The 27653-nt window shown below is 40.8% G+C and overlaps 2 protein-coding genes across 2 annotated transcripts; both read right to left on the reverse strand.

The window, feature by feature from the left end:
- Positions 1 to 433: 433 nt before the first annotated feature.
- LOC118077502 (vomeronasal type-2 receptor 26-like) lies at positions 434 to 12844 on the reverse strand. The gene is made up of 7 exons (XM_088654674.1): positions 12839 to 12844; positions 10991 to 11094; positions 9871 to 10162; positions 6057 to 6596; positions 5112 to 5339; positions 2052 to 2178; positions 434 to 1335 (listed from the first exon to the last, which is right to left on the reverse strand). Exons 1-7 carry the CDS (start codon positions 12842 to 12844, stop codon positions 434 to 436), a joined length of 2199 nt encoding a protein of 732 aa, XP_088510800.1.
- A 182-nt stretch (positions 12845 to 13026) lies between these two features.
- Positions 13027 to 25686, reverse strand: LOC118077501 (vomeronasal type-2 receptor 26-like). Its single transcript, XM_088654675.1, has 7 exons — positions 25555 to 25686; positions 22639 to 22742; positions 19799 to 19898; positions 17779 to 18633; positions 17249 to 17476; positions 14690 to 14816; positions 13027 to 13928 (listed from the first exon to the last, which is right to left on the reverse strand). Exons 1-7 carry the CDS (start codon positions 25684 to 25686, stop codon positions 13027 to 13029), a joined length of 2448 nt encoding a protein of 815 aa, XP_088510801.1.
- Between the last annotated feature and the right edge of the window lie 1967 nt (positions 25687 to 27653).

Below are 27653 nucleotides of genomic sequence, written 5' to 3' on the forward strand. Positions count from 1 at the left end.
ATCCCCACACCCCAAAAGGAATAATGGGAAGTGGCAAGCAGATGTTAAACACCATTTGGTCCAGAGTGGGCTTTTTAAGGATGAGTTGCATCACCACTTCTTCAATTGCAGGCGGGACCACCCTGTCATTCAGTGATGTGTTCCCAACACCCTGGAGACACCCAGCTACCCCACTCTAGCCTGTTTAATTAGTCAAGGAAGGTCAAAGGTCCAGAAGGCATGTGATCAGATGCATCACTGCATGTATCCTTTCCATATTAGGCTGCATCATCTGGAAAGAATCCCTTAACTCTAGGCTAGGCACAGCACTGGAAACTTCAAGGAGATTTGCATAGAAATTTACACCCTTGCTTGTAATCTCATAGGAACCATGACAAGACCTTCCCTCCCCCCCCAATATAAATACAGAAATAGAGAGATGCACATTTATATTTCATTTTATTTTCCTTGTGAGTTGTTCCCTGTTGTTCAGCTCAGGCCTCAGCACAATGATGTAACATTTTGGGGAAAAGATGCAACCCAGTAATCCGGCACTGGATGACAAGATGGAGAAGATCTCCACAGCCACCATGTATTTTCCTTTGGTGCTCAGGTAGGTTGGAATAAAGGATAGCCACACACTACAAAACACCAATATGCTGAAAGTGATGAACTTGGCCTCATTGAAGCTGTCAGGTAACTTCCTGGCAAGAAAAGCCACAATGAAGCTGATTATGGCCAGGGAACCCATATAGCTCAAGACACAATAAAGCATGGAAACAGAACCCTCCTTACATTCCAGTATGATTTCACCTTTCACTGAATGCATGTCTCTACCTGGGAATGGAGGAGCAAAACTTAACCAAAGAGTACAAATGGCAGCCTGAATAAAAGAGCAGAAGAGAACAATAGAATGTGCCAGTCTTTTCCCCACCCATTTACTCATTCTGGATCCTGGTTTTGTTCCCATAAATGCCACAACCACAGTGATGGTCTTTGCCAACACAGACGAAAGGGCCACAGAGAAGACAATGCCAAAAGTGGTTTGACGTAGAAGGCAGGATGCCTTTCCAGGTTGTCCAATGAAGAGCAAAGAACAGAGGAAGCAGAGGAGGAGGGAGATGAGGAGGATGTAGGTGAGGGTCCGGTTATTGGCTTTCACTATGGGAGTGTCCTTGTGCTTCATAAAAATTCCAAGTACTGAACATGTGGTCAAAGAGAAAGAAATAGCCAAGCTAGCTAAGATGATCCCTAAGTCTTCTTTGTAAGAGAGGTATGTTACCAATTTTGGAATGCATTTAGTTTGGTTCCTGTGGGGATACAGATCTTCTGGACATTTGACACAGGCATCCATATCTGAGAAATGGAAGAGGTGTTTCAATATTTTAAGCATTTAACACACAAAATGCAACAATAATTATATTTCCAGATGTCTAATTAACTACAGAAGTTAGTAGCAATTCATCCTTTCATCTTCTTGAACTTTTTAGCTGACAGCAAAATAGTATCATCTCTTTCTCTTGTTCACTCTTTCCCATTCTCCTCTCCATGCCTCTCTGTTTTCTTTTAAAAAATATTTTTAAGAATCTTTAATACAAACTATCTTCATAGATATTCAATGAATCTATGTTCTCTGTTTTACTGAGGTCAATTTGGGTGGTGTATGATAAAGGATGAACAAGTTAATCACTCCAGACAATGTAGAATGGAAGCGAACTTTGATCAGTATATTCTTTTTCATGATAGAAGTAGGCCTGAATGTCTGTTTTGGGGGTGGGAGATACCCTTTGCCTAGATGGCTTATTATTTCTGCCTTCCACTATATTAATTTCGTGTTAAATATAGTGTTGATTGTTCTTTATTATTATTATGCTGATATATCTTTCTGACCCAAAATGCATTCGCTGGTCTCCTTATTGTTTATTTAAAAGAAGTATTCTTAAAAGAATTTTAGCCTCTCTCTTTGGGCACTACCCTCTCACCCACTGGAGCAAGTGAAGAATCTCATTTTCACTGTGAATATATCAATAATAAATATCTAAGGTTATTAATATCAATTGGTCTCTTGATACCCTTCTTGTTGGAGATCATCCCATCTGGACACAGAACACAGTCATAGCAGCAAAATTTCTCTCCTTCCTTCTTTTTCCTGCTGGAGCCAGGATAGCAGCTATCACCGCACACAGAACGAGGCAGAACCTATATAGAAACACGAAGTATGATTAGCAAGAAAAGCGTTCTTTTCTTTAGAGTGGTGGATTTGCAAAGAGTGGGTTGGTCTGGCCCAGTCTGGCAAAGAGCATAAGAGGACTGTCTCCCCGTGGCACCGTGGTTTAAATTTCTGACAGTCACGCCCTCTATTGGCACTGATTTGTTAAGCGGGGCCCGGCCTCTCAGTAGAGCCCAACCCAGTTCCACCGGTGCAGCCAAGCAGCAGTGAGGAGGGCGCAACTCTCTGTACCTGGTCGAATCACCTGCTGGGCCTGGGGCCTGGCCACAATTCCACACACCAAATAAGGTGAGCGGACTTGCTGGCACTGAAGAAAGTCATTAGACATGCCAGGAAATTTTCTCAATTTCAGTTTGAAAGGAAATTTCAGAGACTTTTGAAGGCCTGCCTCAACAGTGAGGGAACGCCAGATCACAGAATCTGATGGAGGTGCCCTATCAGTCTTTTGACATCACACCACTTTGCTGAATAGTGGGGGTAGGCTTTATATTCAGAAGGGGGGAATTAGAAGATGGGAAGTTGTGTGCTTCTCCATTTGAGCTTGTTTTCTCCTCTAAAGATATAATTTTCAAACAAAATCAAGAACAGATGAATGGAAATATTCACAGCTGCTATATTCACATCTAAACATAATTACATTTGGGTATACATTGGAGTTTTATTACTAATGGTAATGTTCCAACTCTGAAAGTGACCATTTAAGTCAGGCATCCCCAAACTGCAGCCCTCCAGATGTTTTGACCTATAACTCCCATGATCCCTAGCTAACAGGACCAGTGGTCAGGGATCATGGGAATTGTAGTCCAAAACATCTGGAGGGCCGAAGTTTGGGGATGCCTGATTTAAGTTATTTTTGCCCTCATTCCCAGGATGTAAAAATAACCAAGAAGGATATTTTGTCCCTTTGAAGATAAGACCTGGTTAATGATGTAACAAGAGATTCTGTTACTTTTTTGAAGGATAAACAATCGATATGCATGATGATTTTTGAACAGTTTCCTGGTTTATTCATTTATTTAAAGATATGTAAGCATGAACCTGTGGGACACAGGTGGCGCTGTGGGTTAAATCACAGAGCCTAGGGCTTGCTGATCAGAAGGTTGGTGGTTCGAATCCCTTGCTCGGTCCCAGCTCCTGCCAACCTAGCAGTTCGAAAGCACATCAAAGTGCAAGTAGATAAATAGGTACCGCTACAAAGGGAAGGTAAACGGCCTTTCCGTGCGTTGCTCTGATTCGCCAGAAGCGGCTTTGTCATGCTGGCCGCATGACCTGGAAGCTGTACGCCGGCTCCCTCGGCCAATAATGCAAGATGAGCGCCGCAACCCCAGAGTCGGTGACGACTGGGCCTAATGGTCAGGGGTCCCTTTACCTTTACCTTTAAACATGAACTCAGAAAAATAATAATCATGAACTATGGGTTAATCCTCATGAAGTAGGAATTTAAAATAGCTGCTGCAGCAGCAGCAAAAACAAACAAACAAAAAAGAATGCTACCAAACACAATTCAATACCTTAAGAGGTGACTGAATGATGAATTGGCTTCATTGACATTTTTTCTTAAATATCCAAACATTCCCCACAAGAGAAAAGTGCAGGTGATCATGAAGAGAATGAGAGGAAATATCAAGGTGTAAGCAGAATACCCCTTTATTCAGGGAAGAGGTATATATGGTAATTTACAAGTTCACTATATGTAGACTTTCTCACCAGCAACTGGACACAGGTTCAGTTTACATTTACACAGGTTCAAAATAATTACATAATTATTATTTTCAGGGCTGACGGGCTTCCTCTCTTCACACAATCACCACGAGAGTCTCCTGACATTTTTATAGCCTTTATTTACTGTATTTACATCTAGTCATTAGCACATAATGATCATTCATCAGAGTCACTCAGTTCAGATCTCTGCTGAGGTCTGCGTTTGCCCTTCTAGCAAGCCAGAAAATGGCGAACCCTCTCGCTCAGTCTTTCGCCCCTCCTCTTCTCTACACGCCTCGCGAGGGCTGGCTTAAGCCTTCCCCCCAATTCTGAACCGGAACTTAACCCTTGTTGCTCCTGTGAACTTCCTGGCTCTATATGCCCCACTGCCTGTTCCTCAAGACAGACTTCAATAACTCTCTCCTCCTTATCCCCCTTGGGTACACCTCCTCCTTCCTCCAACTCTGTGTCTCCCTCCCTCTGGGAAACTTTAAACCTCTGGCTCATCCCTGACAATTATTATATAATAATAGAGAGGGGTGCTATTGTTTAGTTTTTGGTTTTATTATCCATTTTGTGTATTTTGCGGCAGCTAGACTGGTGACTGGGAGTGGCCACCGAGACCACATAACACCAGTCCTGAAAGACCTTCATTGGCTCCCAGTACGTTTCCGAGCACAATTCAAAGTGTTGGTGCTGACCTTTAAAGCCCTAAACGGCCTCGGTCCAGTATACCTGAAGGAACTTCTCCTCCCCCATCGTTCTGCCCGGACACTGAGATCTAGCGCCGAGGGCCTTCTGGCGGTTCCCTCGCTAAGAGAAGCCAAGTTACAGGGAACCAGGCAGAGGGCCTTCTCGGGAGTGGCGCCCACCCTGTGGAATGCCCTCCCACCAGAGGTCAAAGAGAATAACAATTACCAGACCTTTAGAAGGCATCTTAAGGCAGCCCTGTTTAGGGAAGCTTTTAATGTTTGATGGATTTCTGTATTTTAATGTTTGTTGGAAGCCACCCAGAACCCGGCCAGATGGGCGGGGTATAAATAATAATTATTATTATTATTATTATTATTATTATTATTATTATTATTATTATTATTTATCTTGTATTTTTATTCTGTGAATAAAACTGTCCTAAGTTCTATTAATGAGGGAAGGTTTACAAATTTAATTAAAGATAAATGATAATTATATTATGTCTTACCTCATTAAAGCTTTGATGCCACACAATCTGGTCATAATTCATGGTCAATTCATTGCCTAGAGGAGCCTGAGGTTCTAGCCTTCCAACTTTTACTCTCATCACTGAACCATTGGGGAACATCATCCAGTTTGTAATATCAAAGCCTGCAACTAATTCTCTATTTTCATTAAAGTAGATAGTGTCTCCAACACTGTTATTGAATATGATGCTTCTTAGTAAAAGATGAACCTAGATTCAAAATGAATATGAAGAATGGGGTAACTATGTTTTAAACGATTTCAATGAGATTCACAAAGTGCTATCTTACTACTATTATTTTTTACTGTAGGAAAGCAACTGAAAGAGATCTGCTTTTTCAATGGGACTCTCCTCCTCTACTTTCAGCTGCACCTTCTAAATCTGCTCTGGAGTTTGGAGGAGTCCATATAATAGGTTTACAGAAAACGCAGAGAGAGAAGATGGGGAAGGGGAGATAAGACATTGTGCACACTCCTATTTAGCACTAGGTGAATTCCTCAATTCACCAAGCTGTCATTTTCGTTCATTTGCTTTGATGTGAGTTTCTTATTGCGAATAATTTTGAAATGTACTACATCATAATGAGACCAACACTATTGATCAATATGGATTCATTAACTGCAACAACTGAATCAGGGTGAATTTTTGTTTAATGGAGGCATATGAGGCCATTCATCTCTGCTTGCTTGCCTGCTTTTTAATGAATAAATAAGTAAATATTGGATTTTCATTCCTACCGAAGACAGTTGCAAATCCAGAAATACTCACTTTCCACTTCTGAATAACATTCTATAATTGGAGCGGGAATAACATATACAAGAACAATAACCTAAAAATAACTTTAGTACACAGTTTCGTGAAACATTTTCTTTTACCTCTGTATTAAAAGCTAGCTTACTTTTTTTTAATAAAGAGAATAATCATTACCTGCCATGGCTGCACATTCTTTAATAACAATCGGTTCCTTTTATCCAAACTTCTACGCTTTGAGGTGGATTTATAAATGGCTTGCAAAGCATGTGCCACGGCATAAACAGCATTGTAGATACTGTAGCTGTGACCAGTCATTTTCATTTCAAATATAATTCCAGGAATGCTCTCCAGCTTTTCCTCTCCAGTACAGGCACTCTCCTCATCCTCCATGAGCAGTTTTAATGAACAGCTGAAGGCCTGTTCCCAGAAGTCCTGGATAAAACCATCTCCTTTAGACCAGGAAGGATTTAATGTTTGAGTGAATTTTTGGAATCCTAATGGCTGATCTGAGTGAACAGTGAAGGATAAGGAGCCATGGAAAGTTTGCATTTCCCAATTCTTTTGAAGAGACAATGATGTGAAATCCCAGTGAGATGTAATAATCCATACTTTCTCCAGCGGAGGCAACTCAGTGAAGCGTGTTAGAAATACCAATATTCTCAAAACGCGAAAGGATGGGTTTTCGCCATATACAAATAATGCATTGGCTTTTCTCTGAATGATAATTATATAGCTGTCCCAGTGTTTTAGAAGCAACTGTATCAGTTCTTCTACGTAAGTCCATCATGGTAATCTTATAATAAAAGCATAGCAGATGCCATTCTCAGAAAGCAAAGGCAGCATTTTCTGTAAAAATCGGTCCCCTTTGTCATTGTCCACAGCCAACAGCCCAACCCATGTCCATCCAAAATGCTGAAATAACCGGACAGCTCCCATGTACTGGTGGGCTTCATTTGGGACCATATGGTACAAAAAAGGGAAAATTATTCTCTCATCCCATGATGGCAAAAATGTTCCATAGGTGAGCTGAAATAAAAATTAAAGGGATTATTTTCAGGTGAGGAAAACAGCTACATTGTTGAATCATAGCACTGGCACTGGTCATCTGGTCTTATTGTACTGAAACACTTCTTCCTTAAGCATACTAGTGTGTCTGGCCTACAACTGCAGCCAGGTTCTCCATAGCCATTTGGGTTTTTATAGCTGGATCACTAACCAAATCTGTTGAATGACACCTATGCAACTGAGCCTTTAGTAACATCAATGGATCAATGATAATAATAATAATAATAATAATAATAATAATAATAATAATAATAATAATATATTTCTACCCCACCCATCTGGCAGGGTTTCCCCAGCTACTTTGGGTGGCTTTCAACAGAACATTAAAAACAGAATAAAACTACAAAAATTAAAACACTTCCCTAAACAAGGTTGCCTTCAGATGTTTTCTAAAAGCCTGATAGTTGTTTATTTCCTTGACATTCCACAGGGTGGGCGCAACTGCCAAGAAGGCCCTCTGTCTGGTTCCCTGTAGCCTTCCTTCTCGCAGTGAGGGAACCACCAGAAAGCCCTCAGCACTGGACTTCAGTTTCTGGGCTGAACGATGGGTTTGGAGATGCTCCTTCAGGAATACTGGGGTGAGGCCATTTAGGGCTTTAAAGGACAGTACCAACACTTTGAAGTGTGCCCATGTAGGAGCTAATGTAGGTCTTTCAGGACTGGTGTTAGATGGTCTCGGCGGCCACTCCCAGTCACCAGACTAGCTGCCGCATTCTGGATTAGTTGCAGGTTCTGGGTCACCTTCAAAGGGAGTCCCATGTAGAGCGTGTTGCAGTAGTCCAAGCGGGAGATAACTAGAGCATGCACCACTCTGATGTTATAGTCTGTGGGCAGGTAGGGTCTCATCCTGCGTACCAGATGGAGCTGGTAGACAGCTGCCCTGGACACAGAGTTGCGAGTCCAAAATGACTCCCATACTGCACACCCATTTAGGACCAGGATCAGGACCCCCCACCTGTCCACCCCTTGTCCCCCCAAAACAGTTCTTCTGTCTTGTCATGATTCAACCACAATTTGTTAGCCGGCATCTATCCTCCGACCGCTTCCAGGCACTCACACAGGGCCTTCCCCGCCTTCACTGGTTCTGATTTAAAAGAGAGGTAGAGCTTGATATCATCTGCATACTGATGAACACTGAGCCCAAACCCCCTGATGATCTCTCCCAGTGGCTTAATATAGATATTAAAAAGCATGGGGGAGAGGATGGAACCCTGAGGCACCACACAAGTGAGAGCCCAGGGGTCTGAACACTCATTTCCCCAATGCCACTTTCTGGACATGGCCCAGGAGGAAGGAGAGGAACCACTGTATAAACAGTGCCCCCAGCTCCCAGCTCCTCAAGACGGGCCAGAAGGATGTCATGATTGATGGTATCAAAATTCCCTGAGATATCCAGCAGAACTAGGATAACAAAGGCTTTTGATTTAGATTGTATCTTACTGGCCAGGGGTTTTTCCTACTTTCTTCAGTTTAAGCTGGAATTTTGCTATAAGAAGCTCATGATCTGAGTTACAGTCAGCTCCAGGTCTTGTTTTTGCTGACTGTATAGAGCTTCTCCATCTTTGGCTGCAGAGAATATAATCAATCTGATTTCGATGCTGCCCATTTGGTGATATCCATGTGTAGAGCCGTCTCTTGTGTTGTTGGAAAAGAGTGTTTGTGATGACCACCTGGTTCTCTTGACAGAACTCTATTAGCCTTTGCCCTGCTTCATTTTGAACTCCAAGGCCAAACTTGCCAGTTGTTCCTTTTATCTCTTGATTCCCTACTTTAGCATTCCAATCCCCTGTAATGAGAAGAACATCCTACTTTGGTGTCATTTCTAGAAGGTGTTGTAAGTCTTCATAGAATTGGTCAATTTCACTTTCTTCGGCACCGGTAGTTGGTGCATAAACTTGGATTACTGTGATGTTAAAAGGTCTGCCTTGGATTCGTATCGAGATCATTCTGTCATTTTTGAGATTGCATCCCATTACAGCTTTTGCCACTCTTTTGTTGACTATGAGGGCCACTTCATTTCTTCTACGGGATTCTTGTCCACAGTAGTAGATATGATAGTCATCCAAACTGAATTTGCCCATTCCCTTCCATTTTAGTTCACTGATGCCCAGGATGTCAATATTTATTCTTGCCATCTCTTTTTTGACCACATCCAGCTTACCATTATCCATGGTTCTTACATTCCAGGTTCCTATGCAATATTTTTCTTTACAGCATCGGACTTTCCTTTCGCTTCCAGGCATATCCGCAACTGAGCGACCTTTCGGCTTTGGCCCAGCCGCTTCATCAGCTCTGAATCTACTTGTACTTGTCCTCCGCTCTTCCTCAGTAGCATGTTGGACGCCTCTCCACTATGACCTGTCCATCTTGGGTGGCCCTGCATGGCATAGCTCATAACTCCTCTGAGTTATTCAAGCCCCTTCGCCATGACAAGGCATTGATCCATGAAGGGGGCCCACCTAGTAGCAGAAACAAATTCCTGTCTGAATTAATCTTTTCTTTGTTTGCCCTCATCCAGTCTATTATTACAACCAGACAACAATTGAGCAAATCCAACACCTCACCAGCAGAATTTCAATTTTATTCTTGCGTTCTGAGGTCTTAGCCATTCTTCCCAGCTGGGTGACATTGGGATTCCTTCCAGCTCTTCATATAAGTATTTGAAGAAAATTTGAAGTCTTCTTGGTGAAAGACCTGCACCACATGTCTCAAAACCTCACTTCATGTAAAGAGGAGGAATTGATAATCACTCCTTTAGTATCCTGTTGTATTGAACTGTAAGTCCACCTATTTGTATCACCATCAAGCATTTAAGCAATTTTCTCACCAAATATTCAAAAGAAACTCTACGCAATGTGTTTCCTGAAATCAGAAGGGTATATCACAATTGTGACATCTCCATAACTTCATGCACTAAACATACCTGAGGAGTCTTCTTGCTTGCCAAAATCACTGCAATGTTAGCAGAGATCTCAGAGAAACATTCTCCAATTAGTGCTATCATATTGTTCTGGTTGTGACAGCTGAAGTTGGGGACAAACCTTTGTTGTGTGGAAAGGAGGCTCAGAGTGGCCTTGTAGGTCATCCTTGCATTGAAGTAACTATTGAGGATGTGGAAGCCAAGAGAGATATTTGACAGGATTGTGGGATTCTCATTGATCTCTTTGATCGCAAATGCTAAAGCCAGAATATGCTGGTAGTTCTTAGGCACTGAACTGTAATAAGGATTAAAGCTGTTTAATAAAATGACCACAGCAATGACAACAAAGATCTGTTATCTTCATCATAATCTGAAACCTTGCAAGGTTGATGAAAAACAAAGGACCATAGAAGACAATAGATTATATTTCTCAAAAAATGACATCTGAAGTAGACATTTTCCCCCTGAATAGCCACATTCTCTAAATGTGTTGGGATCATTCTTTAGGTTGACAAATTGTTCCACAAACCTATTCTCCACATTCCATTACATCACTGGCAACAACAATCAAAAGTTTCTCTCTCCGTGTGTGCTTATTTTCATGCTGATTCCATACAAAATCAGTCATAGTAGTTCATTTGAAATTAATGGACATGGCTAACTGGGGCTTAATGAGTTCAGTGAATCTAACTTGGTGTATGCGTATTAGAGGTGTGTGTTGCATTTGATTGAAGCCTGCATATGAGGCCAGATAATTAATATAGATTCAAGAGATATCCAAGATAAATCAGGCTGCCTCCACATTGTTCCAAACCAATTCTAGGTTCTGCAAAACATCCTGCTAAATTTGGAGACAAAGAGGGTAACTGTCACTTCCCCTGAATAATTTGCAGCATTTCTTCCCAAGTGCTAATAAATGATTATTTGTATGGTGGCTGTAGGCCAAATTATCAAATTGCTTTCTACACCCATCTCACCCCATGATTTACAGTTGGAAGTTTGCAGATTCCACTTTTCTCATGCTCTAAAGTTAAATTCTTACAGCACTATTGCACTATTGATATGTTATCAGTTAATGTGGGCTGAACATAGAATGAGAGAGTTTAAAGAAATTATTACTTACATAGGTTCATCAATCAATGTCTGCATAGGCTGTTCCGTGAAAGAGAGGTTATTGTAGTTTAAGAACACCTGGGAAACAATCTCCCCAATGATTATTTCACCTGGCTTATAAAAGTTATGAGGAGTAGGGAGGGGATCGTCATATGTGCTGCAGTTAATGGAATGTATCTTGGATGCAGTTTGACACAACAGTGCTAGCAGCAACACGACCACTAGCATCATCCTGGAAAGAAAACTTTGCCTCCCAACATAGGTTTCTATGTTTCAGAATCAGCTGGTGGACAACATACCTGAACATAAAAAGCGGAACATATCATACAGAAAATGACACAGCCCTGCCTATGCTAAGATCCAGTTCTCAAAAACACAAGCGTTTATATCTGTTTTTCAGATGTTGGTTGTGGAGCTTTCTAATTAGGTCTCTATGTCTATTGTGTTAAGAGTATTGAGACCCGTGATTTTGAGAAAAATAGCTGTGATTAGAGTTTCCCCATTAGAATTTATGGATGATGTCCTTTCAAGTTGAATCATGCTTGACAAAAACCACTAGGAATTTTGTAAGCATTGTGTATAGCTCCACTACCCAATCTTGTATACCCCAGTAGCCTTCGTCAATGGTAACAAATGCTGACGAGAGATCAAAAAGCAGTAGTAAGTTTGCACTTCCCCTGTCCTGCTCTCTGCAAAGGTCATCCATCAGAGTGACCAAGGCAACCATGGCCAGGCCTGAACCCAGATTGGAATGGATTTAAATAATCTGCATCCTCCAAAAATGCCTGTAGCTTTCAACACGGTCCTCACCACCACTCTCCTTCCTCAAGGGGGGTATAGGCAACTGGCTGATATCTTTTTGCAATTGAAAGGGATTTGAAATCCAATGTGGTCCAAACTTCTTTGCAGTCGCCAACCGTGATGGTAAAAACTCATGTTGTTGGCCAAGAGGGAGTAGCAAAGGCTCTTTTAAAAATAAAATATGCTTGCTTGGCCTCTCTTTCTGCTGGGTCTATGCAGCAGGGAAACTCAGTCAAGTGGTTAAATTCACCACAGAAAACAACTATTTAGCAGAGTTGTCTTTACAAGACCCAACATACACCACTATGCATACACACACTATTTACAGATTGTGCAAATAGTTTGCTCTCCCTGAGGCCATAGATGATTCTATGCTTCAAAGTCTTTGCTGTGTTAAAATCCACAGCCAAGTCCTACGTTCAAAATTGATAGAGTTTGCTGAAGGCAACCCTGTTTAGGGAACTTTTTAACGTTTGATGTTTTATCGTGTTTTTAATATTCTGCTGGGAGCTGCCCAGAGAGGCTGGGGAAACCCAACCCGATGGGTGGGATATAAATAATAATAAATTATTATTATATTATTATTTCCCAACTTTTTCCTCATTTGGATCCACAGTTTCCACAGATAGCCATCAACAATTCATGCGACCACCTACCACGACAAATACAGTATTCTTTAACTAAGTCATTTTATACACAAAATTGCTTTCCAAATCCTCATAGGAACATAGGGTAGAGAGTCACAAATTCCTGCATGTGCATTGTTGGGAAAGAGTAATCTCTGCTGATTCATGGATAATTAACCCATTAACTGTATTCCTTAACACTTCTTTACCTATGTTTCTAAAATAAAGGAGATACAAATTATAATAAAGCAGCCCAATGTATTCTGTCAGGGATGATAGGAAGTCAATGATACATGGTGAGGAAAGACCCCATTACAGTATTCTAGTATTGCTTCCATGTTTACTAATAGCCACAGAGGAAGGTAGACAGGTGTATTGGACCTCTCTTATCTTGGAAGGAGCTGTTAGATTCAACCATATCCTGGGCTTACCTTCATGATAGCACATAATGCAAATAGATGCAAGGTGAATCAAATAGCAAAACTACATAAGACTGTACTAGGTTCCATTCACAAAAATATTTTCCTTTGCTCTTGCACTCTCTCTCTAAATACACACACACACACACACACACACACACACACACACACACAATAAAGACATGACTTTATCTTTTTTTTCACTTGGTTTTCCTTATAATGTGCTGTTTGCTGTTCAACTCTGGCCTCAGCACAATGATGTAACATTTAGGAAAAAAGATACCAACCAGTAATCCTGCACTGGATGATAAGATGGAGAAAATCTCCACAGCTACCATGTATTTTCCTTTGGTGCTCAGGTAGGTTGGGACAAAAGATAACCACACACTGCAAAACACCAACATGCTGAAAGTGATGAACTTGGCCTCATTGAAACTGTCTGGCAACTTCCTGGCAAGAAAAGCTACAATGAAACTGATTATGGCCAGGGAACCCATATAGCCCAAGACACAGTAAAAGATGATAGCTGAACTCTCATTACATCGCAGTATGATTTTCCCATGCAATGAGTGCATGTCTGTATCAGGGAATGGAGGGAAAGTACTTAACCAAAGAGTACAAATGCCAGCCTGAGCAAAGGAACAACAAAGGACAATAGAATTTGCTACACCTTTCCCCACCCATTTCCTCATATTGGCCCCTGGTTTTGTTGCCATGAATGCCAGAACTACAGTGATTGTCTTTGCCAACACAGAAGAAAGAGCCACAGAGAAAATGATGCCAAAAGCAGTTTGTTGTAGAAGGCAGGTCACTCTTCCAGGATTCCCAATGAACAGAAAAGAGCAGAGGAAGCAAAGGAGGAGAGAGACGAGGAGGATGTAGGTGAGGGTCCGGTTGTTGGCCTTTACTATGGGGGTTTCCCTGTGCTTAATAAAAATTAATAGCACTGAAATTGTGATGAACGAGAAAGAAATAGCCAAGTTAGCTAAGGCAATCCCTAAATCTTCTTTGTAAGAGAGGTAGCTTAGAAGCTTGGGAATACACTCAGTTCTGTCCTTGTTGGGATAATGGTCTTCTGGACATTTGACACAGCCATCCATGTCTGAAAGAAGAGAATATTTCAATACACTAAGGTTGAGAAAAGAAACAAAAAGATAGAGTAGTTGTAAGTATTTCCATTTATTTACCAACATATACAGTGGAACCTTGGTTCCCGAACGGCCTAGTTGCCAAACAAATAGGCTCCTGAACGCCTCAACCCCAGAAGTAAGTGTTCTGGTTTTTGAACGTTTTTAGGAAGCCGAGCATCTGACGTGGCTTCCGCTTGAGTGGAGGAAGCTCCTGCAGCCAATCGGAAGCCACACCCTTATTTTCAAACGGTTTTGGGACTCAAACGGAATCCCAGAATGGAGTAAGTTTGAGAACCAAGGTACCACTGTATTTAAGAAGTCACTTCTATAATCTAGTAAGAATACACCCTTTTGTGCTGTTACAGTCTTTTTCCCAACTGGCCTTTTTAATACTGTTTACAAAATGTCTAATTTATTCTAAAAAACCACTTTCCCCAAATAAATAAATCTATATTTTTAGCAGGATTTTTTTTTTTTTTTGCTGTGTGTTTTAAGATATCATAACCACATTTAACATCATGGTTCCCGAGATCAAGAAAATGGGTTTTGTCTCTGCTTGGATGCCATTTTGAAGTAAGATGTTGGACTGAAACTATCAAAACTGCATTGATTGTAACCACTGATTTCAAAACTACATTTGTTGTTGTTGTTGTTACTTAGAATTCCTGAGCAAAATCACGTATGAGGCTTCTAGAAATAAATAATATTATCTTATGGAAATTATGTCTCTTACCCTTTTGGTTAGAGAACATCCCTTCTGGACACGGAACACAATCATAGCAGCAAAATTTTGCTCCCTCCTTCTTTCTCCTATTGAAGCCAGGATAGCAGTTCTTATTACATATAGAAAAGGGTAGCACCTACATAGAGACATAATAGATGGTAACAAGAAAATAGTGTTGCTTTTTATAGAATGGTAGGACTTCAAATAGAGATGATAGCAAAATTCTCCCAACTTCAGTTTGGAAGGAAATTTCATGCATATTTTGCCTGAAAGATGAGGCAAGCTTCAGATTGCAGAAACTGATATAATTTATTTTCTACATAAATGATTTGATACAAAATAAAGTAAATCCATCTAGTCTAAGCCTACACAAAGCTGTTCTCTCCATACATAAAGGGTAAAGGGACCCCTGACCATTAGGTCCAGTTGTGACAGACTCTGGGGTTGCAGTGCTCATCTCGCTTTATTGGCCGAGGGACCCAGCGTACAGCTTCCAAGTCATGTGGCCAGCATGACTAAGCCGCTTCTGGCGAACCAGAGCAGCACACGTTTACCATCCCGCTTGGAGCGGTATCTATTTATCTACTTGCACTTTGAGGTGCTTTCGAACTGCTAGGTTGGCAGGAGCTGGGACTGAGCAACGGGAGCTCGCCCCGTCGCGGGGATTCGAACCGCCGACCTTCTGATCAGCAAGCCCTAGGCTCTGTGGTTTAACCCACAGCGCCACCCGCGTCCCTCCATAGAGAACCATAATTAAATTTAATTAAGCACATTGGTTATGAAGAGTAGTGCTCCAACTCTGAGGGTGACCATTGAAAAAGGGTTGCTGCCCTCATACCCAGAACACAGAAAGGTCCAGCAAGATAAATGTCCAGGAAGTAAGAAAATATTCTGTGAAGTTTTATTAGGAATCAAGATGGATTGCAATGCAATGTTTTAAAAAGTATAGCAATTAACTTGCAGCAGGTTTTAAAGCAATGATTAAGTGCCATGGCTTTGTGCCATTTATTTAATTCTCCCTTTATTAAAAGAGAAAAAATAATGAGGTCAGACATAAACTGTGAGCTCCCTCAGAACCACAGACTAATGCATATGAATTAGACAAATGCAGTATCACTGTCAGGAGTATGGGCAGGAGTCAGGCTCTGGGGCCTGTAGTGCCTTGCAGGACTGGGGCCTGCCTCAGCTTGTGCTGGAGAAGCAAGGCGTGGCCACTCAGGTGAAGACCTCAGCTTGTGCTGGAGAAGCAAGGAGTGGCCACTCAGGTGAGGCCACTTGATAACTCACTGCACCTGGTGGCAATAGCTGGGAGGGATAAAAGCTCAGCATTTCCCTTCAGCTCTTTGCCACAGCAATGTGATCCCTGCCTTGTTGCATCTGGCCTCCTTCGCCTTGTTCCTTGGACCTTCGCCTTGCTGATGCCTTGCTCCTTGACCCTCGGGCCCTCACCTCCGTGGTGCCCTGCTTCCCAACCTTCGGTTCCTTGACTCTGTGACTGCCTGCTGCTGGACCCTCAGCCCTGCACCATCCGGACCTTGTTCCTGCTTCCACACCACCATCTTGCCCCCAGTCCTGACGTCCTCAGGCGGGCCTGCTACCTCCCGCCAACCAGACCGTCAACCAATCACTATTGCTTCTTTAGAAAGATGGGAAAGAACTATAGGGTGTTTGTTTGTTTGTTTGTTTGTCTGTTTGTCTGTTTGCTTTTTTAAAAAAAGTTTGGCAAGGATACTACCAAGCATAATTCAGAATGTGATGATCAGGTGGAATGATAAACAGAGCTAATGGACATTTTCTGTCATGGGCAAAGAGTCTGCTTCACTTGCTGAGCAGCAACCTGAAGGAGCAGATGGCAAAGTGACTCCACCTGCTGCCGATCACCCTTCTTGCTCCTGACAAGAAGCAGATGGCTCCAGCTTTCTTAAGCAGGGTTTCCAGCCTCAGTCAGTTAATGGAAACAACATTCATTGTTCTTGACGAGATCTTGCTGCTTTTTGCTTCTCGTGACTTTGGACCCTCAGCTTTCTTGACTCCCAAATCATGAACTGAGATATTCATGTCCTTGGGATTGGACTGGACCTTGTACAGTGGAACCTCGGTTTATGAACACCTCGGTTTATGAATTTTCGGTTTACGAATGCCGCGGACCCATCTGGAACGGAATAATTCACTTTCCATTACTTTCAATGGGAAAGTTCGCTTCAGTTTATGAACGCTTCAGTTTATGAACAGACTTCCGGAACCAATTACACCCATGCTTCGGGTTAAGTACGCTTCAGGTTGGATACTCCGCCGCCCCGTCTGGAATGGATTAATCCACTTTCCATTACTTTCAATGGGAAAGTTCGCTTCAGTTTATGAACGCTTCAGTTTATGAACAGACTTCCGGAACCAATTGTGTTCATAAACCGAGGTACCACTGTATATGAACTCTGCCTCCAGGCAAGTACTCCCTAAGACTTGGCTGGTTGGCTGGCTTCTCCCTCCACTGAACTCTGCCGTGGCTGGCACCACAGGTCTACGGCATTTCCCCTCTGCTATACTCAAATAATTGTCACTATCTCTCACCTGATTAAAGTGTTGATGCCATACAATTTGGTCATCATCAATGGTTAACTCTTTGCCCAGAGGAGCCTGAGGTTCCAGTCTTCCAACTTTTGCTCTAACCACTGAGCCATTGTGGAACATTATCCAATTTGTAACATCAAGAATAGTATCTAGTTCCCCATTTTCATCAAAGCACACAGTTTCTCCAACACTGTTATTGAATATGGTGTGCCTTAAAAATTGATGGATCTAGAAACAAAGAGAATTTGAAGAAAAGGACAGTTAGGTGTTAAATCTATTCCAATGAGCTTCATGTACACTTTTCCCCCTTTGAAAGTATAGGTGGAGACATCAATCCATTATTTTATATGTGGGTTTCACTATTCTGCAATGGTTTTGATACTGCTTATCCAAAATGTATGTATAAACACCAATAACAACAACAAAAAGCAAAACAAAGCAATTTTAGTGTAATAGTCTTATTTCATCAGCATTCATTTTATCTCTGAATGAAAACCTAGCCAGATGTGGGTGGTGCTAGTGGGGATTACCTGCCATAGTTGCACATCCTGAAATACCATTCTCCTAGTGTCCATTTTTCTTCTGTGTTTGGAGATAGATTCAAACATAGCATTCAAAGCATGTGCCACAACATAGACAGCATTGTAGACACTATAGCTGTGGCCTGTCATGTTCATTTCAAACAAAATTCCAGAAATGCTGTCCAGTTTCTCTTCTCCAGTACAGATCTCCTCTTCTTCTGGCCTGTTATACATTCTTAATGTACAGCTGAAGGCCTGTTCCCAGAAGTCCTGGATAAAACCATCTCCTTTTGCCCAGGAAGGTCCTATCTTCTGAATGAAATTTTGGAAGCCTGGTGGCTGATTGGAGTGAGCAGTGAAGGATATGGAGCCATGGAAAGTTTGCATGTCCCATGTCTTTTGAACTGACAGTGATGTGAAATCCCAGTGGGATGTAATAACCCATACTTTCCCCAGAGGAGGAGATCCCATAATTGGTCGTAGAAACAGCAATATTCTCAAAACTTGAAAGGATGGATTTTCTCCATATACAAATAATACATTGGTGTTTTCCTGAGTAATAATTCCATAAGTTTCCCAGCGCTGTACAAGCAACTGCATCAACTCATCGACATAATTCCATTTGGGCAATCTTATGATGAAGGCATAACAGATGCCATTCTGAGAAAGCATGGGCACTATTGTCTGTAAGAATCTTTCCCCTTTGTCAGTATCTATAACCAAGAGCCCAACCCATGTCCATCCAAAATGCTGAAATAACCGGACAGCTCCCATGTACTGGTGGGCTTCATTTGGGACCATATGGGACAAAAAAGGGAAAATTATTCTCTCATCCCATGATGGCAAAAGTGTTCCATAAGTCAGCTGAAATAAAAATTATAGGGATTGTTTTCAGACGAGGAAAATAGCTATATTGCCGAATCATAGCACTGGTCACCTGGCCTTAATGTAATGCAACACTCCTTCCTTAGGCATATTAGTGTGCCTGGTGTACAACTGCAGCCAGGTTCTCCATAGCCATATGGGTTTTTTTTCTTTTTATAGCTGGACCACCAAACAAAGCTGTTGGTTCAGTAACTTGGCCACTGAGCCTTTAGTAACAACAATGGATCAAGGACAACCATCAAACTATGGACCCATCCTTTCAGAGGGAGTGTGGTCTCTCCCTAGAATGGGCTGTATATCAATCAGCCATACATCATAACCACCCAGGAGCAGAAACACATTATTGTAAGCTGAAATAAAAATTAAAATGATTTTTGAGCTAATGATAATGTTGTACCTTTTAAAACAAAAAGCTATTTTTATTAAAGCTCAAAAAAACCCAATATATAGAAATCAACATGAAATATCAAACATTTTTAAACATAAAAACTGAAAGAGAGAAAATAAAAAGACTTCCAATTTGCTGTCTGCCTGATTTAAAAACTAATGCAAAACCTTTACTCCTTAATAACATCAAACACTTCAACTTTCCATAAACCACCAATAAAAATTATTTAAAAAAAACTTTTCATAAACCAACCTTTATTTAGATCCACTTTTTCAGAATGTGTATGATCTCATCTAGCCAGGCAGTACACCACACAGCCAGACAGAATAACCACCCAGTAGCATCATCTCAGTCTTGTATGGATTAAGCTTCAGTTTACTGGCCCTCATCTAGTCCATTACTGCAACAACCCAGTACATATACCACCTTTACATATTGATTTCAATTTTATTTCTGTCTTCTGATATGTTATTAATCTCTCTGTTTTATAACATCTGAAATCTGAATCTTCAAGTGTACTGGACCAAACACCAAGCCCTGCTACATACTATTCAACAACACCCTCCATTTGAAGGGAAATAATTGATGGGCACTCCTTGAGTGCTGTTTTGTAATGAACTGTAAATTCATCAATGGTATCATTATCAAGTTTGCATCTAACCAACTGGTTACCAAAAACTTTGCAAAGTGCCTTCCAGCATTCCACATGCTTTGTCACAATTGTGAAATCCCTGTACCCCCATGAATACAGCTTACCTGTGGAGTCTTTTTGCTTGCTGAAATGACAGCTATATTAGTAGAGATCTCAGAGAAGCATGCTCCAATGACAGCTATCAGATTATTCTGGTTGTGACACCTGAAGTTGGGGACAAACTTACGTTGTGTAGAAAAGAGGCTAAGAGTGGCTTTGTAGGTCATCCTTGCAGTGAAGTAGCTATTGAGGATGTGGAACCCCAGAGATATATTTGATAAGATGTTGGGATTCTCATTTATCTCTTTGACAGCAAATGCTAAGGCCAGAATGTGCTGGTAGTTCTTAGGCACTGAACTGTAAGCAGAGTTACAGTCTGTTTAATAAAACAAACACAGCAGCAATAACAAAAATGTTTTAGTAAACTTCATTGACATTCATCTGAATACTTTCAAAATCAAGGTTTAGCCTAAAAGATAATAGGCTGAAGAAAAATTAGCACCTGAATAGATAGCCCTTTCATTAAAAAGTTTTCAGATTAATTCTGGAGATAAAAAAACCGTTTTCTGTATTTACTTTTGTAAATTTCCCTATATCCAAATGAAGAGCAACAACATTCAGCCCAAACTGCAAATATTTGATGGATTGCAGTCAACATTACTGTATTCACGCTCAGCACAGACCCACTGAAATTAATTAGCATGACTAACTATAAATCATGAGTGCTATAAAACTTTTTGAATTTTATTAGTCTCTGAATGATATATGTGGGACTTTTCCCTAATCTTTTAAGTAGGGATGGTTGAATAAGCTTCTCATTTTTCCAATCTTAAATTCCATTCTCTACCTTTCCATAGTTTGCAAATTTAATCTACGAAATGTCTCATGAAAATAGATCCTCATTTTAATACAAATTTATCCTATGATAAGTATGCAATTTTGCTACATGTTTGCAAATCAGTGTTCCCTAATATAATACATTTGTATGTTATTTTCTCTAATATATGCATTTTTATGCACTCTTTACCCCTTTATATGAACTTTTGTACATATTATTTCACTGGAGAACTGCAGTGCAAAATTCAGGTAAATAGGAATTTTGAAGGCTATCTATGTTTCAGTTCACTTTTTAATTTGGAAACTGCAAATTAGTTAGGTTCCTCTTTAAATGTGAACTGAATTAAATTTCTCCCCCATTCTTACCCTTCAATGACAGTCATAAGGATATGAAATGGGATATGATACTGAAGTGGGAAGTACAAAGTGGAGACTTAGGATTCTCCCACAAACTTAGCACAATGCATGGTGCCTGAAGGCCAATTTCCAAAATTCTTTTTAAAACCACATATCTCTATAATATTTAACTTCTGCACTTTTGAGTTTAAAAGCATGAAAACTAGTGCTATTTTTTTCTAGAAAATGAGGTGCCAGAACTCCTCTTATAATGGCAATGGCACCCACCAGAGAGATGCTAGAACTATGTTCCAGTGAGCCCTGGCTGAAAAAAAGCCCTGGTAAAAACCAATTGGGCACAATTGTGTTTTCAAATGCCCACAGCGTACACACCCTCTAACTTTCACAATATGTGAAAGCTAGATTTGATTGAGGATCCCCCTTCAGTGAGCTTTAAGTTTCAACAATAAATCAGAACTTGACTATGCAAACTGCAGGGTGAGTGTGAAGAAGGAAAAACAGTGGAGTTTCTAAAACATACTGAAAGCTTGATTAAAAATGCCAAAATTCTGAAAGTGCATGAGAAGAGACAGACATGGAGTCAAAAGATGAGAGCAAAGTGAGGGAAGAACAGAAGTGGCAAAAACTAACACACACAAATACACACACAATCCACCATGTGGTTAATCAGCAGACACGCAATGGAAATACATTCATTTAGTGGGGCTTGTGGAGAAACCCTTCTAGTGGTTTCATAGAATGATAGAACTGTAGAAGTGGAAGGGACCCCGAGGGTTATCCTGCAAGCTAAAGCATCCCTGACAGATGACCATCCAAGCTCTGCTTAAAAACCTCTAAGGAAGGAGAGTCCACAACCTCCTGACTAAAGGTAAGGCAAAAAATGATTAAGGAAGGAACAGGAAAATGGCTCAACTGCCACTTTTATCATGCAAAAAAACCAAGATCATGGCCACTGGTCCCATCGCCTCCTGGCAAATAAAAGGGGAAGAAATGGAGGCAGTGAGAGATTTTACTTTCTTGGGCTCCTTGACCACTGCAGATGGTGACAGCAGTCACGAAATTAAATGACGCCTGCTTCTTGGGAGAAAAGCAATGACAAACCTAGACAACATCTTAAAAAGCAGAGACATCACCTTGCCTACAAAGGTCTGCATAGTTAAAGCTATGGTTTTCCCAGTAGTGATGTATGGAAGTGAGAGCTGGACCATAAAGAAGGCTGATCGCCGAAGAATTGATGCTTTTGAATTATGGTGCTGGAGGAGACTCTTGAGAGTCCCATGGACTGCAAGAAGATCAAACCTATCCATTCTGAAGGAAATCAGCCCTGAGTGCTCACTGGAAGGACAGATCCTGAAGCTGAGGCTCCAATACTTTGGCCACCTCATGAGAAGAGAAGACTCCCTGGAAAAGACCCTGGTGTTGGGGAAGATTGAGGGCACAAGGAAAAGGGGGCGACGGAGGACGAGATGTTTGGACAGTGTTCTCGAAGCTACGAACATGAGTCTGACCAAACTGCGGGAGGCAGTGGAAGACAGGAGTGCCTGGCGTGCTCTGGTCCATGGGGCACGAAGAGTCGGACATGACTAAACGACTAAACAACAACAACAAGAGATTCAATCAATTCTTAATGGAACACGGTGTAACATTACGGCATATTCTGTTATTATGAGCTGAATGTATTACACAAGGAGATAAAGAAATAATAGCTTACATTGCTTCATCAATCAAGATCTGTTTTGGCTCTTCCTTAAAAGAGAGATTATTGTAGTTGAAGAAGACCTGGGAAACAATGCCCCCAATGATGAGGTCACCCGGCTGGTAAAAGTTATGAGGAATGGGGAGGGGATAATCAAAAATGCTGCAGTTAATAGAATATGCCTTACATACAATATGAGACGGTAGCACCAGCTGCAGCAGCACCACCAACATGATCTTATTGAAAAAAATCAGCCATCCAGGATAGATTCCCATGTTTGAACCACAGCATTCTGTGTGGCTATTCTCTGTTTTGGTACAGCGTCTGGTGACAGAATGCGATGTTACTCATCTTAGGGAATATGTGCCCCATATTTCTGAACAGTGTATTCTATTTATTTATTTACTTATTTATTTTTCTTTCTAAGGATGAGACAACTAAAATTTGTTCATCTACAAGTATCAGTAATACTTCCTTGGTGTGCAAAGAAAGCAAAAAATATAACTCTGAAAATTATCTATGATTTTGTGCAAATGAATTTATTTATTTAATAAAATTTACATACTCCTTGATTATATAAAAACCTCTAAGTTGACAAGAAATATTTAAAACTATGATTTATTTATTTATTTTTAAAAAAGAATGTGTGGTTTGTTACAGGGAGGCAGAGTTATGGTGCAGCAGTGTGGATAGCCCTCTCTCTCTGTGTGTCTCTCTCTGTGTGTGCTAATTCATATCTAGACAAAGAGCTCTGCCCAGTAAGTATCTGGGAAGAGGAAATTAAATGGGTATGCACATAGGATGAAGAAAAAGGGTAGTCACATTATTCTTTTCATGTGAGAAAATAATTCCAAAATCAACTGGTGGATGACATCCTCTAAGATGGAAAAGGGAAATGATCATACAAGAAAAATGACAGAGCTCTGCCTATGCCTAGATCCAATTCTGAACAACACCAGGGTTTTATGTCTTTTTTCAAATGCTAATTTTGCTGCCATCTGCATATCCATTGCGTAAGGGCCTAGAAGCCAGCATTTTTTATAATTATGTGTGCAGTTATGATTTCCCAGGTGTGTTGATGTCTTTTGGAGTTGAATCATTTATGGCAAATCAACTAGGAGTGACAATATTGTCTTTAAGAGACGATAAGTGATGCTTAGTCAGACAGCTGTAGGCTGTTTTTGTCCTGGACCAGATTTAAGTTACACATGGATCACTCACATTTAGATTAATTGGAAGGCCTGTCCTTAAAAGCTGGGAAATTTGAGACTCAGTTTTATAATGATGATGGGTATATATCCTTTAACAGCTATCTTCTAACTGTTGCTTGTCCCATTTATTATTGTCATTATTATTTGTTATTAAAAGTATGCATTCATGCAATATAGTCTAAATTTTGACTATACAGAAATTGGCAATGATTCTATTAGATTTCCAAACAGTATCCTTTCCCAACCAGGCTGCCTAAAATGTTTCTGATGGGGTGATTGTAGAGAGTCTCCCAAGAGTCTTGGAGCCAACATTGAATTCTTTGTGCAATCCCTCCTATACAGTCTTTGCAGAGAGACAACAAAGTGGGTTGAAGAGAGTTTAGGAGAAAGGCATATAAAAAAAAAATAAGAGAGAAGGGAGATGAAAGGGGAATTTTTTTTAAAAAAAGGGACAAATGAAGGAGCAGCTTGTCAGGTCAGTGTTGCCTCTTGGATAAAGAGAATGTCTTCCAAGATTGTTGAAGAAGCAATCATACATCATACTATGCAATATCTTCCCTTGGGAATTCTGCAAAAAAATAAGAAGATGGGTGCCCCACCTTTGTAACAGCTGTATTTTTGTCCTTAGTAGTTCAATAAAAACATACATTTATTTTGGGGGTTTCATCTAAAATCATTTAATAAATCCACACATAAATTGAATGAAACAGACTTTTGATTGTAGGGATGCAAAACTGTCATGGAGTAGAAACAGATTGATCTATCCATCCCTAGCCATGTGTTCCTTCAACATGTGAAATCAACCTCTTTCTGTAGTTTTTTTCTGTCTCTTTACCCTCTCAATCACTTCAAATAGTTCTCATAAACTTTTCAAATTATCCTCAGAGAAAATCATTCTGCCCCCTTCAGCAGTCCATTGCAAGGCCAGTAAGAGCTGTACTCCAGACATCCCACAGGAGGCGAAATAATAATAATAATAATATCTGAATTGTATTATACTAGCATGGCTCAAAGCTTGTAGCCATGACTGATGTGCCCCCCCCCCGGTAGAATGATATCGTACTTGACTGGTTCCTTGTTTTTAAGACAGTACAAGGGAAATTGTAGCATATCTTGTAGCTTCAAAAAGCATCTCAGTTTTGTGTTCCAAAATAAAAAGTAAGTTGATTTGAGATTTATCCTCTATATTTGATAATGAGTAACACACTTCACCAAGTTTGTTGGGTATTCCAAGTTGATACAAATTCCACCTATCTCAGGTCTCAAATAAATGCCACAGTATTTTTTTGGGAGGTGATCTGGGTGCAAGACTTAGGTATTCCAAACACAGTTAATGGACAATAATTACTTCTAACTGAGGTTGAAAACCTTTTAAGGACTTATTTCACTATTTTATTTTCATCTATGTAACATAGGATAGGGTGAAATCTTATTAATTACAGTTGGTTGAAATAATAGTTTCATTTATTATGCCTTGAAATTATATTTCAATAGCAACCTTCATACAGCCTTTCCAGCAAGGTAGATATATATGATGTTCCCACACATTGGAATGGAGAATAACTATTGAGGCCAAGCTATAGAAGTTACGAAGCTACAAACATGAGTCTGACCAAACTGCGGGAGGCAGTGGAAGACAGAAGTGCCTGGCATGCTCTGGTCCATGGGGTCACGAGGAGTTGGACATGACTAACAAACAAAAAACTAAACAACAACATACAAGTTGCTGTTTGAGGCATGTTGTCATCCTGGAACTTGGCTTTCTCTTCACCTGGCCATAGTTCAACCTGTATGGTACAAAGCGTTTCTGGGATTCAACAGCTGTGAAGATGAGCTTCAATATAGCCACCATCCCAGAACTGTCAGCATGTATAAAAATACACAATGCAGGAATAGGCAGCCGTTCTGTATGGGGATTGAATCTGCAACCTTGGTGTTATCAGCACCACACTCTAACCAACATATGCTATATGGAAGTTTTACATTTTTTTATTTTTTTAAAAAGAGAATTGTTTTATGCTCACAAGGTATATTAGGAATTATAGTTTATGCTGGTCACCCCCATAGTCATTCATTTTCCCACAAACCTCACATTGCTAACTGTGTACAATGAGAGGAAGGAGGCTAACAAGCACACCTCAGCCACATCCACATTAAGGAAAGCATGGCAAAAACACTACACCTCACTTATGACTGGGGATGGACAGACTCATTGAAGTCTTGCCCATCCCTGTATTACAGTGGGAATGGACTAAGTCCATCTCACCTGTTTCTGTGTGAAAAGGGGAAATTCCTTAAAATTCAATGCGGAAGTCCAATTTTTTAAGCTTCTTTTTTTAAAAGCAACTAGCAGGCAGTCCAAGGATGCAGCAGTGCCCCGTGCCTTCCCCCCTTTTCATAACAAACAAACAAACAGCCCAGAATGACCATCTAGCTGCCCACAGTTTGGAGTGGCTATCACTTGGGAGTTCTTGCCTCTGCAGAGTTTGAATTGCAATAGAGCAAGTCTTGCAGAGAGTACTCTGTTCAACAGTGTTGCTCTCTGTGAGAATTGTATGGCAAAAAACCATGGCTTTCTTCAATATTTTCAAAAAGTACTGAAAGCTGTTTCTGAACTTGACCATTTGTGTAGCTGAGCTCGGGTATAGCCAGGTCCATGCAGGATGTAGTATGCCCCAGGGCTAATACAGCTGGTGAGACCATCTGGGGGCCTGCCGGACTTACGCTATCATGCCAAGAACCAGATTCCTACCCTGGGCCTCAAACAAGCTCTGCACGGATCTGGGTATAACTACCATGTTTCAATTGTTTGTGTTAAATTATACAGTTCCTACAAAAAGGAAACAACTGTAAAACAGTTTAAACTAGTTTCAAGGAAAGGTAATTATTTTCTGTGCCTACATGGAGCCTTAGGAATTCTAGGCTATTTAAAGTTCTAATTCTTTGTATCATCCGACTACTTATACATTGTTCCACAAACCGCACACTGCTAGCTCTGAGGATGAACTGAGCTCATTGAGTGCTCCATTTGCAACTGAAAGAGACCCAAATCGTGATGCAGTCTGTATCTCCAAAGGAAAACTCTTACATTGGATATGGTAGCAAGTGGCAGCAACATATCCTTCAAAGGTAGGATTCTTGCACTGATTCTTCTACAGCAGGGGTGGCCAACTCCCGAGAGGCTGTGATCTACTTTCAAAATTAAAATCTGGCAGTAATCTACCCCCATTTTTTAGGGGTTCAGGCCAATGTTGTTGACCTTTTTTAGGGAGGGAAAGTGCCCTGTTTTGTAGGGGTTCACTGACTTTTTTCTAGCTCTTCTGAGGGAGGGGGAAAGCCCCCTGTTTGGGCAAGGAACAGAAGCAGCCACTAACCTTACAATCGTTGGCCAGATAGCACCATCCGTTTCTAAGCTCCAGCTTCCCTTCTGCAACAATAGACACTGGCACAGGGAGAGGGGGTGGGGCCAGAAGGGGGCCAGCGATCAACCACGATCTACAAAAACATCACAGGGATCGACCAGTAGATCACGATTGACGTGTTGGACATCCCTGTTCTACAGTATTTCTCTCCAAACAATTTGTAAAATTGAAGGAAATGTAATGTTTAATGAAGCTGGCATGGAATCTTAAGATTCCTGGTGGTAAAAGTCACAAACCTGACCATGTTAGTAGTAGTGTCTACATTTTTATGAGCAACTACATAGGAAGGAGGTCAGGTGAAGTGGACTTCTCTCATTAGGAATGTACTAATAGATGCAACCTCATTCTGGACCTCATTCTGGAAGGGCATTTGGAGAAGCAGACAATATGTGGGTGT

Source organism: Zootoca vivipara, chromosome 12 (assembly GCF_965207765.1).
Source record: "Zootoca vivipara chromosome 12, rZooViv2.hap1.1, whole genome shotgun sequence".
NCBI classification, from domain to species: Eukaryota; Metazoa; Chordata; class Lepidosauria; order Squamata; family Lacertidae; genus Zootoca; species Zootoca vivipara.

Bases quoted from the DNA above. Each gene is read 5' to 3' on its own strand.
- LOC118077501 (XM_088654675.1), bottom strand. From the start codon at position 25,686: ATGGTGGCTATATTGAAGCTCATCTTCACAGCTGTTGAATCCCAGAAA. The intron at 22,743-25,554 runs GTATGTTGTTGT...AACTTTTACCAG, and splicing joins CATGCCTCAAACAGCAACTT to CCGGGTGACCTCATCATTGG. The intron at 14,817-17,248 runs GTGAGAGATAGT...GTCTCTATGTAG, and splicing joins GGCATCAACACTTTAATCAG to GTGCTACCCTTTTCTATATG.
- LOC118077502 (XM_088654674.1), bottom strand. The intron at 6,597-9,870 runs GTATGTTTAGTG...ATTATCATTCAG, and splicing joins CAAGCAAGAAGACTCCTCAG to AGAAAAGCCAATGCATTATT. The intron at 1,336-2,051 runs GTATCAAGAGAC...TCCATTTCTCAG, and splicing joins GATGATCTCCAACAAGAAGG to ATATGGATGCCTGTGTCAAA.